General features: G+C 38.5%; 2 protein-coding genes across 3 annotated transcripts; one reads left to right on the top strand and one right to left on the bottom strand.

The window, feature by feature from the left end:
* Positions 1-5,564: 5,564 nt before the first annotated feature.
* On the bottom strand, positions 5,565-11,779 carry LOC135468123 (protein dpy-30 homolog). 2 transcript variants are annotated; one of them, XM_064746196.1, is made up of 4 exons: positions 11,743-11,779; positions 10,909-10,994; positions 8,004-8,146; positions 5,565-7,534 (listed from the first exon to the last, which is right to left on the bottom strand). In XM_064746196.1, the coding sequence occupies exons 1-4, from the start codon at positions 11,750-11,752 to the stop codon at positions 7,471-7,473; spliced, it is 303 nt and encodes a 100-aa protein (XP_064602266.1). In that variant the 5' UTR covers positions 11,753-11,779; the 3' UTR covers positions 5,565-7,470. The 2 variants fall into 2 exon arrangements, with proteins under 2 accessions (XP_064602266.1, XP_064602265.1); XM_064746195.1 differs by having other exon boundaries at positions 10,909-10,997; positions 11,743-11,777.
* A 3,773-nt stretch (positions 11,780-15,552) lies between these two features.
* LOC135466917 (uncharacterized) lies at positions 15,553-18,364 on the top strand. The gene is made up of 3 exons (XM_064744668.1): positions 15,553-15,712; positions 16,725-16,931; positions 17,397-18,364. The coding sequence occupies exons 1-3, from the start codon at positions 15,553-15,555 to the stop codon at positions 18,362-18,364; spliced, it is 1,335 nt and encodes a 444-aa protein (XP_064600738.1).
* The last annotated feature ends 253 nt before the right edge of the window (positions 18,365-18,617 follow it).

Here is an 18,617-nt window from a genome sequence, read left to right as displayed (position 1 = left end):
TGGTGACTGACGTAGTATGTGTGAGGTTTGTACAGTAGAGTGGTGACTGATGTAGTCAATGTGAAGTTTGTACAGTAGAGTGGTGACTGACGTATGTGTGAGGGTTGTCCAATAGAGTGGTGACTGATGTAGTCAGTGTGAGGTTTGTACAGTAGAGTGGTGACTGATGTAGTCAGTGTGAGGTTTGTACAGTAGATTGGTGACTGATGTAGTCAGTGTGAGGTTTGTATAGTAGAGTGGTGACTGATGTAGACAGTGTGAGGATTGTAGAGTAGAGTAGTGACTGATGTAGTCAGTGTGAGGTTTGTACAGTAGAGTGGTGACTGACGTAGTATGTGTGAGGTTTGTACAATAGAGTGGTGACTGATGTAGTATGTGTGAGGGTTGTACAATAGAGTGGTGACTGATGTAGTCAGTGTGAGGTTTGTACAGTAGAGTGGTGACTGATGTAGTCAGTGTGAGGTTTGTAGAATAGAGTGGTGACTGATGTAGACAGTGTGAGGATTGTACAGTAGAGTGGTGACTGATGTAGTCAGTGTGAGGTTTGTACAGTAGATTGGTGACTGACGTAGTATGTGTGAGGGTTGTACAGTAGAGTGGTGACTGATGTAGTCAGTGTGAGGTTTGTACAGTAGAGTGGTGACTGATGTAGACAGTGTGAGGTTTGTACAGTAGAGTGGTGACTGATGTAGTCAGTGTGGGGTTTGTACAGTAGAGTGGTAACTGATGTAGTCAGTGTGAGGTTTGTACAGTAGAGTGGTGACTGATGTAGACAGTGTGAGGTTTGTACAGTAGAGTGGTGACTGATGTAGTCAGTGTGAGGTTTGTACAGTAGAGTGGTGAATGCTGTAGTCAGTGTGAGGTTTGTACAGTAGATTGGTGACTGATGTAGTCAGTGTGAGGTTTGTAGAGTAGAGTGATGACTGATGTAGACAGTGTGAGGTTTGTACAGTAGAGTGGTGACTGATGTAGTCAGTGTGAGGTTTGTACAGTAGAGTGGTGAATGCTGTAGTCAGTGTGAGGTTTGTACAGTAGATTGGTGACTGATGTAGACAGTGTGAGGATTGTAGAGTAGAGTGGTGACTGATGTAGACAGTGTGAGGTTTGTATAGTAGAGTGGTGACTGATGTAGTCAGTGTGAGGTTTGTACAGTAGATTGGTGACTGACGTAGCATGTGTGAGGTTTGTACAATAGAGTGGTGACTGATGTAGTCAGTGTGAGGTTTGTACAGTAGAGTGATGACTGATGTAGTCAGTGTGAGGTTTGTACAATAGATTGGTGACTGATGTAGTCAGTGTGAGGTTTGTACAGTAGAGTGGTGACTGATGTAGTCAGTGTGAGGTTTGTACCATTGGGTCTGCTTGGGCAAGGTCAGGGATAGTGTGAGTGTTCAGTTATTAGAGATAGAATATTTTGATATTAACTCCTCTAGTGTATATTCCTATGGCGTAATTGTCATGTGCAGTCTTTGAAAAGGTGATCAACTAGTAGTGTCATTTCACGGGCATACATGCAAGTTGACTGGGCAGTAGGAGAAAAGAACAGTTTATTGGATCTTAGTATTTCCTGTTGCATTTCTTCAGTCATGTTGAAAGACACTTTCACATGTATGTGCTTCTCATGGCTACAGAACATGTTCACTTTTGTGTACGCACATATATACATACATATGCAAGTGAGTGTTGATTTTACGCATTGGCTTTATGTACCTGTAGGCCTACATGTATCTAAATGCATGTGTCTTTATGCAAGGTACAGCTGTGTGAAGTTTTAAATTATGGTTTACTTACGGAGTGTTACGATGTTATTGTGTCTTTTCAAAGTTATTTCTGTTGTTCTGTAAAGATGAATCTCCTAATTTGTAAGGTCGAGGACTTGACAGGCTGTTCACATTTAGCCCAGAGGGTGGTGTCTCGGTGTCTTTAAGACCCCATATTCTGACAAAATTAACATGGCAGAGATAGTAAAATATGAGAGAAACGCATATAACTTTTAATGTGGCAGTAACATTTCAGATTCTGGCTAAATCAGAGATGTGTGACATGGTCACATACTCTTGCTCGATGGGGTTGATGTTTGACTCTAGTTACCCTAATTCCTCAACCATTCGCATGTTGGCAAGGTGTTTATTAAATCCTATTCTGAAGGCACTATTCTGTTGTCACTGATCAAATAATACTTTTTGTGAAGGCCCTGAAACTGAGCAATCCAACTAATGTAGTTTTGTGTCCAAAATCCTGTTAAAAAATAAGTGCATAAATTGCATTGAAAGTTGCTGTTTCATGTGCAAAAAAGTTGAGAAATTACGGTACTACTGATTCAGTTATCTGGACATTTCCTAGGTTGCATGTTTGACGCTATCTGTCGTTGGTTGGCTCAGAAGTGGTTTTATATTGTGATATTTGTCAAACAAGTTAGCGAACTGTCTTCAGCAACTTAACTACGTTTCAGAGAAACATTACACAGAATAAATCATTAATAAGAGAAATTGATAAATATTGTGATATGTGAGGGGAAATAACACGGCAAGTAACATTAAACTGTCTCAGTATGATTGACTTCTATCTTCTCTGGGAATGTCATGACATTAGACATGTAGGATTATCTGTCAAACTAGATGCAATGGCTGTTTCATTTTTACCAGCTGAGCTTTCTCAGAATTCATTGATTTTTTAATGTAAGAGGAAGCTGTATATATGGGTAACAGATCTCCGAGGAATGATAAGGTGTGACACTACTTAAGCTGTTGTCCTGTGTTTTTCTTTTTGTTGAACTAAAACTGTCCATGTCATAACATATTATTCGATCGTTCCATTAAAAGTTCTACTGGGTTTGTTATATGTCGGTCTGTTGATAACTCAGTTGAACTGGCTATTTTGGGTCTATTATACACTGTATTTGATTAGACTTTTTACGCTAAATGAGGGTTTACCTGGCTATGCTTGACTGTACTGTTTGCCTAAGGTTACATATTTATATGTTAAAAACTCCATTGTATATATGCTTTGCTTATTTTCACTGGCTATACCATTACATACCTGACATATGCCTGTGAATAAATGTCATATGCATATACAGACACACTAATACTTGGGTTTTAAGATATGACATTCAACAATAGGATGACCTCCCTTCATGACATGACATTGTCACTTTATGGCATGGTCGGATCAGTCTGCCAATTTTAACATGATGTAGTATACAAAGTACACAAAACTAATTTAACAAGATTAGAGTAATTTTCTGAATTATATTACTGGGTGGGTTTAAATATCAAATATTACAAACATAATGATATTCTGCGGTAGTTTTATTCAAACGCGAATACATCCACGTTAAGAGATAGACAAGTAACTCCACCATGCCGTAAAGTCAAATGTCATTTTACTCATCATTGTCTCTTGGTTGATGTTGTAATCTGATGAGTATTCCAGTGCACACTATGATGACGATGTGGTAAGAGTGTCCAACAGCTGAAAGTAGCTGGCCTAGTGTCTTTGTAATTTGTATCAAATGTCATATCTGGTGTGTAAAGTATGACATTTTAGTTTGGAGGCTCACCGTAAGCACTGTAAGAGACCACACTGATATAAGGTGTCAGAGTAATTGTGTGACATATAATGTTGACAGCTAAGTTACATCTACATAATGATGACAGCTATTGTGTTAAGCCTAAATAATGTTAGATTTGAGGGTGTGATATATGAAGTGGGTTTTAACTTATATTTGTAGGAGGCATGTGGTAATGTGGTCCACACAGTTGACATTGGTGGATATCTGGTGCCTAACTCAGAGTGGTTTCAGTTTTCAGCATTGTAATCTCTTGTATATCCAGAAAGTGTAATCAGTAGTAACAATAATACCATGTCTTATGTAATGTTGACCACTAAATTAACCCTAAACAATGTTGACAGCAAAGTTATACCTAAATGATGTTGGGCGCTACATCAAACCTAAATAATGTTGAGAGCTAAGCTAAACCTAAATAATGTTGACAGCAAAGTTATACCTAAAATATGTTGGGCGCTACATTAAACCTTAATAATATTGACAGCTAAGCTAAACCTAAACAATATTGACGGATAAGTTAGACCTGAATAATGTTGACAGCTAAGCGAAACCAAATAATGTTGACATCTGATATAAACCTAAATAGTGTTGACCACTAAATTAAACCTATAAAATAATGTTGACAGCTAAGCTAAATAAAAATAACGTTGACAGCTTAGTTAAACCTAAATGTTGACAGCTAAGTTAAACCAAAATAAAAGAAGACAGATGCAGAGAGGAAGCATGTATCTGTTAGCAGATGACAGAAATGCAATGCATCCACCTGTGTTATTCTTAAATATTTCCTGTGTACATGAGGGTCTCTTTTTTTTTTTTTTTTTTATTTATTTTTTTTTTTTTTTGTTTTTTTGAAACCATTATTGTTACTTCCCTGTATAGCTATGGCAGCTAGCCAGCTCAGCCAGTTTACCTTTCATCTAATACTGGTACTGGATATGGTTTACATTATTATGTTTTTTATTTCCAGCTTTCAAAAGATGTCAGATTTTTTTTTTCCGCTAAAGTTGTAAGCGCAAGTTGGTGTGCAATATATGTTGTTGCGTGTGAAACAAAATAAAACATGAGCATTGAAAGTGAGTACAGAATGTTATGCTGTTGTGTATCTGTAGACTATGCTGCTTCATGTATCAAGATAATAATGATCAAATTTAATATTTGTGGAGATTGACGTGGATGTTAAGTCAAGGATATTTCTGTGATTTCTGGGAGCTGATTTCACGTGGCCATTTTAACGTAGCCCCCTCTTGTTTGTGTGTTTCAGTTGTCGGTTGATTGATTAAATTTTTGATATTCTGCCTGGCTGCCTCCCACCTCCATCACATAAGTGAAATATTCTTGAGTATGGCATAAAACCCCAATCAAATAAATAAGTTTTAAAATTTGTCTTGCATTAAACTGGACAGCTATCTGACGTCAGGCTACTTGATCTCCTGACTGACCACTTCGGTCCTAGTAAAACTAGTTTAAAGCCATTTTTATATGCCCATAAACAAAGGTGTAAAAAGGGCTCTACTTGATTGGCCACACAACACTTAGTAATCAACCATGAGATAAAAACTGGAGGGGAAGTTAAATTGCACTGGCATGAAATGGTTTTTGGACGGATGGATAAAGAGACGACAATTGCATAACCCCTTGCATGTATATATAATATGCAGGCGGGGATGGGGAGGTCGTATTGAGGAGTCTTCCACAAAATTTGTGCTTTACAACTTTCTATGGGTAAATGGAGTTAAATATTAAATAGACATAATAAAGCTACAGCAGGAGACGTCAACACCTTTCTTCCAGGAGTCTTATTTCCTAGACGATACCATGTTAAACAAATTGGACAGGCCAAGTAACATACATGTTCAATATTATGCATTCAAAGTGAATAACCTGCTCACCAGATGTATGGAAGCAAAAGGTGCATGTTGTGCATTGAGTTTTGCTCAATCTAGAATATATTGATTCACAAAAGGAAAATACAATGGCAAGAGTAATTCACCATATAACAGCTGAATAACAGCCACTGTTTATTCAAGTGAACATACACATATTGTACGCTGGAAATAAAATATTGTCAGACAAATGTAGCCTTCAGGTTACACAAAACTAGGACACAAGGACATCCTTGTACTTCCTAAATATGGAACATAATGCTATGAGATCAAATGTTTTGACGATTCAATTATATTATCAGAAAAATTTATTAAGAATGTACAGATTTTTTTTCACATGTTAAAACTTCCACCATTTGATCCCTAAAGAGACACTCATGACTGTACAATAAACAAAGAATTTCAAAATGATAGCCAAAATTTATCCTACTGAAAAGGTGTGGATTAGGGTCAATTCATTAACCTGGTTCCACCAGTTAAAGTTCCACCACCATCCAAGTGTTACCTTACATCAGAATACCAACAAGTCATAACGTGCAGCTTCAATTTTCTATAGAATATGTACAGCATCTCTCTTGTACAATATATCCTGTAGTCAGATGAAAATAGTGATGAAATCCTGAGGTGCATACCATCTGTCCAATTACTGAAATCCTCCACTTATCTCGGCGAATTACTCCAATAATAAGGCTAGTATGGCCCACAGAGCACAAGCATTACCGACGCCCAATATTGCAATGTACCTTTTATCAGAAATGTACACTTCATCCGCAGTGAGTCACACGATGTTTGGCTCGGATTATGCCATATTAATCTTGGCGAATGCCTCTTACTATATTGTTTAATTCTCACCAAACATCAATGAAGTAATCTATACATAGTACTTACAGCAACTGAAACACTGAACATTGGTATAGGGATATGCTCCCTTGGTATAGCTGAGAAGCCTCAACTGGGATTTGATCAAGTTGAGGGACATAACTGAAAAATGTTTTCTGTGCAAAGTTTGCAAATTCATTTGCTTTTGGAATATTTAACCATCAAGCATGATACTTAAACAACCAAAACCAATACACTCATCTTTTGTGGTATGGAAGTAGTTTTGACTAAAGTATGGATGGAGACATTTCATTGTCTTCTAAATTTTCCAAAGGGTTTGCTTTATCCAGGTCGTCAATACAGAGCTTTCAATGTCATACTAACATAGTAGTAGTATGGTCCTAAGAGTAACTTAAAAAAAATAAATTAAGTTTTTATCAAATTTAAATAACCAATATTTACACACTGAAAACTTCACTTCAACGTGACCTTCACTTCAAATGAAAGTAATTTTGATACGACATGGTTGAAATTTATCTTTGAAAAAAAAAATAAAAATTTCATTGCTAAGATACAAACTGAAACACTTGACAAATGTAAATCTCTATCAGCCAAAAAGGGAGACCTTTGCAAAGAGAGTTGAAAGGGAGTACATAAAATTCATTCAGATGAGCAGACTTGAGGGAAAATGTCTGTATTCATTATAAAATTACATTCACACAAATTCTGTCAGCCATGGGTACCCACCTTGCACCACCTTGCAGTGGACTGAATAGGGCCAACCATTACACAATGTTCAACTTTAAGCATTCCCTACAAATACTCATTTAGTTGAGCACTTACTGCATTAAAAAGTTTTCCTATTACAGGGCAATTCAACTTTAAAACAGTGACAACATAAGGGAAGGTAACATGTGCCGTATACAAAGATTATATATGTAGTTAAAAGTCTGTTGATTTTCTTTCAGGTTTTGTTAAAGAATGCTTAATGTATGCTAGAGGACAATACCTGCAAGACTTAAACATTCAAGTTTCCAATTTGAGCAGTCAATACTTTCTCAATTAGCATTTGAGAATGACAAACTTGACTCTTTTTGTTTGTCCATCTAAGAGGTGTTATAAAAATTTGTTGGACATGCCAGTCTGTTATATCGAGCAAAACATCTCATGGTTTATTTACAATGATGATTAACTCTCTCATTCAAACTGATTCTTGTTCTTCAATAAATAAGCTGCAAGGAATTCAATAGGATTTGGAGGCCTGTGAAAAAGAAAAATAATATATTCTTAGAAAGCATTCTTACAAACACAAAAACACTGCTGACAAAAGAATGACTATCACATAAAACTAACCTGAAGATATAAAATTCAGAAATCTCAGAATTGAATTCAACATAATCAGTAACATGTCGGTATATGGTCCATGCATTCTGGTACATGTACATGAGAAAAATTGTGTTGTTTTTTTTTGTGTTGTCTATACATGTATGCTGGCAGCTAGTGCCTATGGAGAGTAAACCACCTACCTTGAGCAAGTTATACCAGTGAGCCACATGTCCACATGTGACATGTCATATTTGTGGAAGCCAAGCAGTCTCCAGCAAACTTCACATATACGACCACATGAGAGAGCACTGTTGACTACTTGGCCATGGAAATACAATGATGTGATGTTAACTAATAAATAAAAGTCCATTCATAAAATCCAGCAATAACAACCAGTTTCTCACCTTTCCTTAGCCAATACTGACATTCCTTGGAGTAACACTGGAACAACAGTCTGGTCTAAATATGCTCGGGTGGGTAATGACTGTAAATCTACTTTGGGCCTTTTGGCGGGTACCTCACCATCTTTTTCACTGGCTATGATCTTCTGCAAAGAAAAATAAACCAAGTATGTACACGGCCAAATCGAAGTCAATTTTACGTATTAAATCCTAAACATTTGTTTACTTATTTATTTATTCATTTATTTATTTGATTGGTGTAGTATGCCATACTACAGAACATCTCACTTAATATACCACAGGTCCTACTTCAGTGTTGTTCCAACATATAGGGTTACACCACAACATTATCAGTCCATTCCAACACCAGCACAAATAAATTCAGACCCAGCATAAAAATCACTGCATCTTACTATGTACATCTGGACAAACCTCCTGACTTCAATCCACAACAACATCAATGCTTAAAAACACCTTGTACAAATCCACTCCTTTGGATTCACATATGTACATATCACATACATTATACTGAGCGTGTTTACAATGCTCCAGATAAGGGGCATATTTTATGCCTCAAAAATTATCTACATGTAACACATTCAGAAGGAGAAAAATGGCTAACTGATCACAGCAACGAAAAGTCAGATTTGGGCTTAATTACTGCATACATTTATTTATTTATTGGACAGATGTTTTACACCGTACTCAAGAATATTTCACTTATACGACGGCGGCCAGCATTATGGTAAGAGAAAAGCGGGCACAGCTTTGGGGGGGAGGAGGGACCCACGACCATTTGTAGGTTGCTGGCGGACTTTCCCACTTATGGCCGGAGAGGAAGCCAGCATGAGCTGGACTTGAACTCACAGCGACCGCATTGGTGAAAAGCTCATTAAAACAAATGAGCCACGGAGGCCCCCAAATACTGCATACATGAAATGTTTGTCTAGCCATCATGAACGTTTTGTGTCTGGTAAAGGGAGATCACTCAGATATCTGAAGCTACAGAAACTGTCACTAGACAGACACATGCATGCAAACCTTTGATAATAGGCAGCATGTAAGAAGATGGCTAGCTTAACCTAAAACAGTTTAGGTTAAGCTAGTGATTCAAGGTGATTCAAATTCTTCTGCCACTATTCATATAACTATCCTGTTCTTTGTAACTAACTTTTGTTGACAATGAGGTTTCACATCACAAGAAAAACCGAAAACCGCACAAAGAGGCCTACTGCTGTGGATGAAGTTTGTGACTCATCTCTTGCTTGCTGTACTGCTCTGGAATCAAGACTTTTCCTTGATTTCATGTTGTGATGCAAATAAATTTTATGGCCACTCTGGGATAAGCAAATTCTAAATTACTGACCACAAGAAAAACCCTGTGAGACAGTTCATAATGCTACGATGCCATGAAGCACACAGCCATGTACACTGACAAAGGGTAGCCTTGGCCTACCCTGATCTAGACCATACAGTACTCTAGCTCTCCTAAGAGTGAAATTAGATTTTATCAGCGTGAAATGCAACGAAAGTGGGCAGGTAACTCAGCTGTTTAGATACAGATCCTTATCTAATCACTACATAGAAACAGTAAGGGCATACAATTCAATAACAACGCCCCTTTTCAATAAAGCCATGTCTTGCACTGCCTTTCAAGGTATATTTTCCTCCACCACCACATACAGTACATGTATATGTGCTATTAATATTTTATCAGAACACGAAATAACGAAATGGAAGGGGAGTGGTGAAACACTCCATACAGTTTGCTAAGGGGAGTCGTTGGGAGCAGTAATTCGCTCCATGTCGTGAAATAAGGGAAGCTATGCAGATGTGAATCACATGTACCTGTCTTTCTATTGTGAGGAAAAAATGTGACCTCAGATATATGTAGTCTTAGTTAAAGTACACAGTGAATAGGTATGAACAGGTAAAAGGAATCTCAATCCACGACATCATTAAATAATGACACACTGATAGGTAGAGATACCAAGGTTTGGCTGATCAATGCATAAAGAATATCTCATATAAATTCATCACCACAAGCCTTAACCATAATAATTAAAACTCATTTAATTTTTTTGTTTACTGTTGGTGACCATCCTCAACTGGACACGTATGAATTTTTAGCAATACACAAACACAGAGGAAAACATTGTATTGAAGAAATACCAATGCTTCATATTGTTGTGGTAACAGCAAATGCCATGCTATCACACCCGTTATAACATTACTGTTGACAACAAATGCCTGGTGACATTGTGCTTTGTCACATGGTTTGTCCCGTTTGAATGTATGTGTCCCCACGTGCTTTCCTGCAGATTCTACTCTCTGCTCTGACTTTTATCAGAGTATTTTCTGCAGGTTCTACAATGTACTTTAGTCACCAAAACACGCCCTTATACATCACTCGTGTCATAGCCAATGTCACTCTCATTCCACCCCAGAAAAGGTGGATAAATTCACAAAATTTCCCTTGTTGCCTCTCTCAGTTAAGATGGACGCCGTCATGATATGGTCTTCTGGTTCACAACATTTTCAGTGAACATGAGTTGAATCTTGTTGAAATAAATGAAATAAAATACTGAACACTTCACAGAAAGGGGGTGCAATGAATCACTCTCTCTATTAGGGTGCACGATTGCGAGTGAGAGTGAATTGCGCACCTTTCCTTTCAAGGTCTGAATTTATGCTCCACATGACATCCACCTCTTTTCGCTAACTCTTTCTCTGTAGCTCTCTATTCATCAGCTTATCAGTAGAAGAGCTGCAGTACTGTATCTAAATCTGTATATCACTTTTACTGTAAAGTTACAGACAGACAGGCAGAAAGAAAAACTAAACTTTGGCCAAAAAATAAACCTCCTTTGGTGGAGATAGAAAAGAAAAATGAAAGTGCTTAAACTACCTGCACATTCTCTGGAATCTCTGGCTGTGTGTTCTCAACTGATTCTGTTACAGCTTCGCCCGTAGCAGGAACTGCATTTGCTTGATCTGCTGAATAAAATGAAAACAGTTTTATTTGGCACTCATTGCCATACCAATAAAAATAAAATAATTTCAGATTTATTTATTTGATTGCAGTTTGATGCTATACTCAAGATATTTGACTTGTTTGACACCCGCTAGAATTACAGTCGTTGGAAAAACAGCAAGGTCTGGGTGAGAAAAAAATAAAATTAATTAATTTTACGCTGTTCTCAAGACGTACTTATTAAAATTTCACTTATACGACAGTAGCCAGTATTAACGGGCTACTGTATTACATGGAAATGTATTTTAGCTCTAATATTTAAATCCATGAAGCCATGTTAAACTGGCTTATAATAACTGACATTAATGGGTTTATGAGTTTGGACACCATTTTTCGACAACTATCGGAACAGGAAGTTCGATGTAGTAGAACCCATCAAAGCCGCATTCGGTTATCACGTTTTACATAAACCTACTGATTCCAAACATTATCGCAGCACATTTGAGAGTATCAAAGGTGAAGTATCAATACTATTACTAACTAACGCAATGAAATACTGACTGCATTTATTGTTTTTGAACACAACAACAACAACAACAACAGCTCTTTGTATCTGCAATATATTTGAACTATTAAAATACTTTGTGGCCACGATATTGTGAATTACTGGACATGGTCATGTTCTCAGGGTAGAAAATAAAACACTTGACGCACTGGGAAGTCAAAATAAACTTAGTTTTCCAATAAATTTTAAAGACAGATACCTACCGTCTGCCATCGCTATGACCGTTGTTAAGCTCGGAATCGATTCACGCGGTGTAGTGCGAGAAATACTAGGGGTGGTATATAAATATCTCAGCTGCTTGCATTATCTCCCTTGGCAACGTACCACAGCTGTTGAGGGGTCGCGGGGTACATGTATAGCAACACATTTTGTCGCCGGCCCGTACGCAAATTGTTGTCATATAATGTAAGGTGAAAAGTTAAGCAATTATCTCCCAAAACTAAACCTAGCTGTTATCTCTCATCTTGACACGTATGACTACTGTAGGCTTATATAATAGACCTAGGCCTATAGGCTCTAAAGGATAATAGAAATAGTTGTATTAATTTATTTATTTGATTGTCGTTTGATGGCATACTCAAGAATTCTATCAGATATATGGGTGGATGAATTTGAGGTGCCTGAGCTAAACTACCGACCCGGCTTGGCAAGTTATGGCCACATGTATGCTAGACCTAGGTGTGGTGGACCTAGGTATGACCAACAGAAATAGATGTAGGGAGGCCTATGCACAACATGTTGGTCGATAACGATCGGGCCTTGCCAGGCGCCCAGCAACAGGACGTTGACTTCAGTTTACTGACGTGAAATGTTCCTTTCCCAGCCCATCACGATGACGTCTTCGTTTTTATAAATCTATAGCACTCCACCTAAAAAAAGGATGAAACGTTTATCTTTACAGTAAACTTTGCGGACACCAAATATGACAAAATAGCAGATGGATTTTGTTCTAGGGGTTAACCGTAGGCCTATTCATTTTATATTACCGACTAAGGATGAGAATATGGCCTACAGGATGGGTAATAATCTGAGGAAAATTTGCGATATGGGGCTTCAAAATGAGTTAGATGAAAACGTTTGTAACAACAAATTACATTATGTATAGGACTTATATATGCTCTTCACATGGCTTTCCCCCTATGTAAAGCAAATGTCGCCTGCGTGCATGACATAAGTCAGTCACAGATGACATTAGACAAATTGCGTAAAACACGCAAATGCACACAATTTGGCCATCGTCGGACGACAAATACGTTAGGACGTAACGACACTATGCGTTGCTATGTTCACGGCTTGGAGCAAATTGCTGTGCGCAAACGTTAATTATAATCATATCTATAATCTTTTCTACATAAATCTATATACTACACTCAAGCCCATGATTCTGTAGATGGGAATAATTCCCAGTTAATCTTATGACTCATGCAGTGATACCACAGACCCGGACATATACTAAACGTAATAATATACACCGGTATATGTAGGATATTACACAGGGTGACCATGTCAAAAAATATAGGCGATAGCACATGAAATTAAACCAATTAAGGCATCTTAGACCTCGAACAGTGTTCTCGAAAACACTGGAAAATCGTGGAGTACTGGATATAGAACGTTGACATTTTTGGGTTAGCGTGCTAGCGCAGATGAAGAAGCCTCTCACCAAATTCGTCGCTGTGGGTTCGAGTTCAGCTCTTGCTGGCTTCCTCTGCGGTCGTACGTGGGAAGATCTGCTGGAGCCTTGCGGATTGTCATAGATTTCCCACCAGGTTATGCACGGTTTCCTCCATTAATACTGCTGACGGCCGTCGTATATAAGGGAAATATTCTTGAGTACGACGTAAAACGCCAATCAAATAAATAAATGAATATAAGGTTTGTCCTTAAAAACAAGTCTGGTATGAAATAATAAAGTAAGAACCGTAGAATATAATTTCCTTGAATCCAAACATGCGGATTGTTTTTAAGTGTATGAAAGCGGCGAAATATCGAGGATAACCTGAGCAAACATCTTAAGTAACAACCCTATATTTACAACTCTCCCCATTTTCATCCAAAATAACGTACTCTCACCGTTTCAGTTGTCATTGTTTAACCTACTCACCTGAGCTGTTAAAATTTGCTGGTTACAATATTACTGTGTGGGAAGACTTACAATACAGAGGAGCAAATATCTTAGGGGTGACAGCGAGAGTAGCTGGAGATGTAACGGTGTGTACGGGTATACTTGTACAGTTGGTTAGATTGTGTATATATAGACCACCACTGGTGGTGGTGTTTCAAATGTATTTTACTGTAGTCGGGCTGAGGACATGAATACAGCTGTGTGAAGACGAAATGTATGTTGCTGTTCTGTATTTATGCTTCCAAAGTTTTCCCATATACCAAACCTGATGACTAGCTATGTGAGAGCACCTTTCTTTTACCATATTGATAGAAACTGACGAGATTTGTACTGTTGGTCCTTACCCACTCGGCCACTGTGCGCTATACTTTTCAAGTCTAGACACATATGCCTATAAATGAACGATTGAAAGGGTCTTTCTTCTAGGCCCACTAACTAAACAGTCATAAATGAACGAATATAAATTGAAGAATGCCTAGCTAAACGTTAAAAACATGCAACGCTGTTATCAAACTCAAGCATATATAAAGGGCATTGACTTTATTAATATAACTTCTTATATGTTAAAAAAAAAGGAAATTTGCCTGACTAGAATTTTGTGATTATTATTGAAAACAGAATTCTTGAAAATTCATTTGAATTTAAGCCATGGAATCAGACGAAGTCATGTAAATGTGCGGAACGTCATGACTGATAAACGGCTGGGCTATAGATGTTTATCTTTGTTATTGTATACACGAATACGAATAGCCTGTGAAACTATAAAGGGCTGTTGTAGAAAACGAATTGGTGGCACTGGTAACTACAGCTGTCCATCATGTATCGATCTTTAACACGTAAGATCTGCTGGGTAAAATATTTGATTTATTAATTCGTTTTATTGGTTTTTACGCCGCACTCAAGACTATATCACTTATGAGACGACGGTCAACATTATGGTGACAGGAAAGCGGGCAGAGCCCTTGGAAAACCACGGCAGTCCGCAGGTTGCTGCCAAAAGTTATAGGTTAAAAGTTATATATGCAATTATAGCCTTCACCAGATTTGCACCACACAGATCTGCAGTATGTACATCTAAAGCGTATATTTAATCCAGGTTTATTCAACTGCAACCAAAGTTAATATCGTGCAATATATCGTATTGATAATACACTGATTAGAATATGATGTCTACACATCTTATAATATATATATATATATATTATCATCTATTGGGTATACTACACCTTTAATTTGAGAGTATAAAATTTGTGCTATATAGTAAAATGAAACACACACTAATAGAGACGAATTTCGAGTTGGGAATCATGACATGTTTCATCAAGCGACTGACAGCATATATTTATTAGCAATAATAAATGGTGGGTCACATATACGTACACGGCTGTGTAATAACTAAAGTGTAAAATGCAATGTGAGGGTGTAGCGGGAAATATCGATGTTAGGCACATTGATATCATAAATATAGGCCTATACACAATCCTGCATGCGGATGACTATATCGCTGTGGGGGGTATAGGCCTTTTATACAGGTACGAGTATATAGGCGCCCTATATGCATATCTTGACATGTATATACAGTACACGATGTGTTTACATACATGCACACCCGGGTCATACTGGAGTACAGGGACCTACATCCATGCCCATTCTCTAATTAATGAACTGGGATACATGCAGTTGTCCAAGCATATGCTAAGTAACGGCGTTTCCCTCTTTGACTATGTCGTTGAGTCTGGACGTGTTGTCGTTATTCCGTTGTCCAGCGGGCGATAACATATACCAGGCCTGGTTGTTCGTTCTCCCACACTAGTATAGGCCTATTAGAGGAGGACATCATTTCTGATGGACTGGGCGATGACAATCATCTTGTCGTCCGATTTACGGGATGTCTGTTGTAGTGGATGGGACAGTTATGACCAGTGCTTCTCGGCACGCCGCCCACATCACCATATGTGCGGTGGGCGTCTTTTTCAGCAGTTTTGCGTTCAGTTTTAATGTGATTGGGGAAAGTGTGAAATCTGTGTTCCGACTGACACAAACTGAAGGTAAATATAACTCAAAATAACTCGGGTATAAAAGCTATAGTCGTATGTGAAACACGCATCTAGGCGTATACACCTGTATGGCGTATCCCCAGGTGAACTGTAGGCCTATATATCTAAGAGAGCTAGATCGGAGGCCTACATTAGTACACACTGTTCCATATATTCAGCCATATCTTAAGACCTGCCTGAGATCTACAAATGCAGTAGGCTATTTATAGCGTACTATATGTGAATGGCATGACTTTCATATACATATGTAAACTCTGTGCGTGTAAGTTCGACAAGGGCATGGCTGATAGTAAAATGTTGCTAACATGGCCCCATTTATTGATGGGTGTTTTACGCCATACTCAAGAGTATTTCACATATACGACGGCGGCCACCATTATGGTGGGAGGAAACCGAGAAGAGCCCGGGGGAAACCCACAACCATCCGTATGTTGCTGCCAGAACTTCTCAGGTACGACAGGAGAGTAAGTCAGCCTGGTGGACCTGGCGTTAAGCAGTTATCATTCCACTCCCCATGCCGATACTGGATAAGCTGCTTGAGTCAATGCAAGAAGATTCACTGAGCGTGCACAGTCAGATAACATACCTGACCTACGTAACTCGAGATATGCCTACATTATTTCCCACGTCTGTCTGTTGAAGAATACATATAGTTCTACGGCAATCTAAATATTCTGTGATAGTTGACCCCCGTCCCCATTTTTAATTTCCTAATGACACCACTTGCCTTATATAACATGCGTTTTATTTGTATTACATATGATGATGCCTCAATGAACCATCATGTCGGACACCGTATATAAGACACGACGTCCAGCCCTAGCTCCATCGTACTTCACTCACACCAAACTGACACGCAATCTCTTAACAAAGATACAGGTACATTTTGTAATGTCCTCCATAATGTCCGTGACAGGTGCCATATTGCGTCTGCTGTATGCAAGCATTAACTGAGGTGTCGTATTGTAAAAGCCTCTAACGATTATTTTCTTTTTCTCCCAAGTCGAGCTGGTGTCGTCCATGTATTTTGTGGGCACTGGTCTGAACCTGGTTCCAGGATACTACTATGACAGGTTAGGTCCACGGCGGACGGCCCTGCGTGGTGTCTGTCTGACAGTCATTTCCTGGACTCTTGTCACTCTAGTCAGCCTTGTACCCAGCTTGTTTCAGGGACGGTACATCGCACTTTCCTTGCTGTTTCTAGCAGCAGGTATGTCTAAATACAACAGTAACTTCAACGGAGTGACTTCAATCGCACAGCAAAAGCGAAAAAAATTCACTCGCTCGAAAAACAATTTAAAGTAGAAAAATGAAACTCTGTTTTGACTATTATTCTCACTGATCTCTAGAAGCTTTGGTTGTTGGTTGATAGTAGGATCCCTCTCGCCTTGACTGCAAATGAAATAAATCGGAGAGAATTTGTATGGGTGTATGGCTTATGCCCGGTTTATGGTTTATTTAAACGACTATATCGGAATATATGAATATTTTAGGAAGAAAACCAGATATATAACCACCCTTGCATAATATACACATAGATTGGGAAGGTATAAAATGCGTCGATTCAAACTATTTCAAATACACTGCCTGAAATGTTTATGTAAAATACGTCTGTTGTCCAATTTCCCGTCATGTGTACATGCATTTTCCACCATGATTTTGTTGTATGTTGTAGGTCACGGGAAAAGTTTCATCTTGTTTCCCACTATGGTATCTGGGTTGAACACGTACTCAGAATCGCACCGGGGGAAAGCACTGGCGTTTTTAGCAACCTTGTACACCATTGGACCCCTTGGTTCTGTAGCCTTCTTCAATTTCTATTTTTCTGGAAGCCAATACTTGGTGGAGAAGCAAGCAAATCTGACCCGTTTCCTTATGTTTCTTGGAGCACTGTTAACTTCCAATGGAATCTTGTTTTGCTGCAGTCCGTTACACTGTAGTTTGGAAAAAATTTCGCCTTCTTCCTTGCATGTGAATCCCAAGATGGCGAACATGTACCAAGGGGGAGGCAACCCAAAACGGATTTATACCTATATGGAACTTCTATGGCGAAGAGACATTCTACTCTTTGCAATATCCTTTGCCCTTGTCCTCGGTGTCGGTGTGGCATTTGAAACTAATGTGCCGTTTTTTGCAGAGTCATTGGATATGGCCTCGTATTCCACGCTGCTGATAGTTCTCCATAGATTCTGCCAAGGATTTTCCAGATTGCTCATGGGATATTTCGTTGACTGCATTAAGTCAACGTTTGTCAGAGTTCTCATTTGTGGAACATTTGCAACATTGTCCGTGTTTGGTTTGTTTTTCTGGACCATTAACTTAACATCCGTTTTGCATATAATTATAGCTAGTCTTGCAACTGGGCTGGCCCGAGGGGTATATGGACTTATCAATGTTTTAACTTGTGAAAACTACGACTTGGTCAACCATGGTAAAATATACGGTCTGGCCGACACTATCTTGGCAATTGCAATTTTGTGTATGCAAGAGGCCTTTGGTGTATTTTATGAGTCCGCTATTGGGGATGAATCTGGGACGGTGTGTCATGGCGGCAAATGTTTGGCGATGACTGGTACATTTCTAGGCATTGCATGTGGTATTGGTACATTTTCGACAATTTTAGTGGCTGTTAAGCCAGTGTAATATCTCCTTTATTTGAAAAACCAGTCATGCATTTTACCTGTTTCGTGCTACGTCTGTTTATTTGAGAATTTTGTTTATGTATGATAATAAATAATAGAGCTTTATTTATTCCTTCCATTTTGAATTTACTTTCGCGACTAACGGAAAATCGAGTACATAGCCCACCCAGTTAAAACCAACTGACTTACATAGCCGACATGGCGGTGGATGGCGTGATTCCAATACGGCGCCTATGCCAAAGGCTCTACAGCGG

This window comes from Liolophura sinensis, chromosome 6 (assembly GCF_032854445.1).
Source record: "Liolophura sinensis isolate JHLJ2023 chromosome 6, CUHK_Ljap_v2, whole genome shotgun sequence".
NCBI classification, from domain to species: Eukaryota; Metazoa; Mollusca; class Polyplacophora; order Chitonida; family Chitonidae; genus Liolophura; species Liolophura sinensis.
Note: the sequence above shows the minus strand (reverse complement) of the source record. Positions and strands in the feature narration are given on the sequence as shown.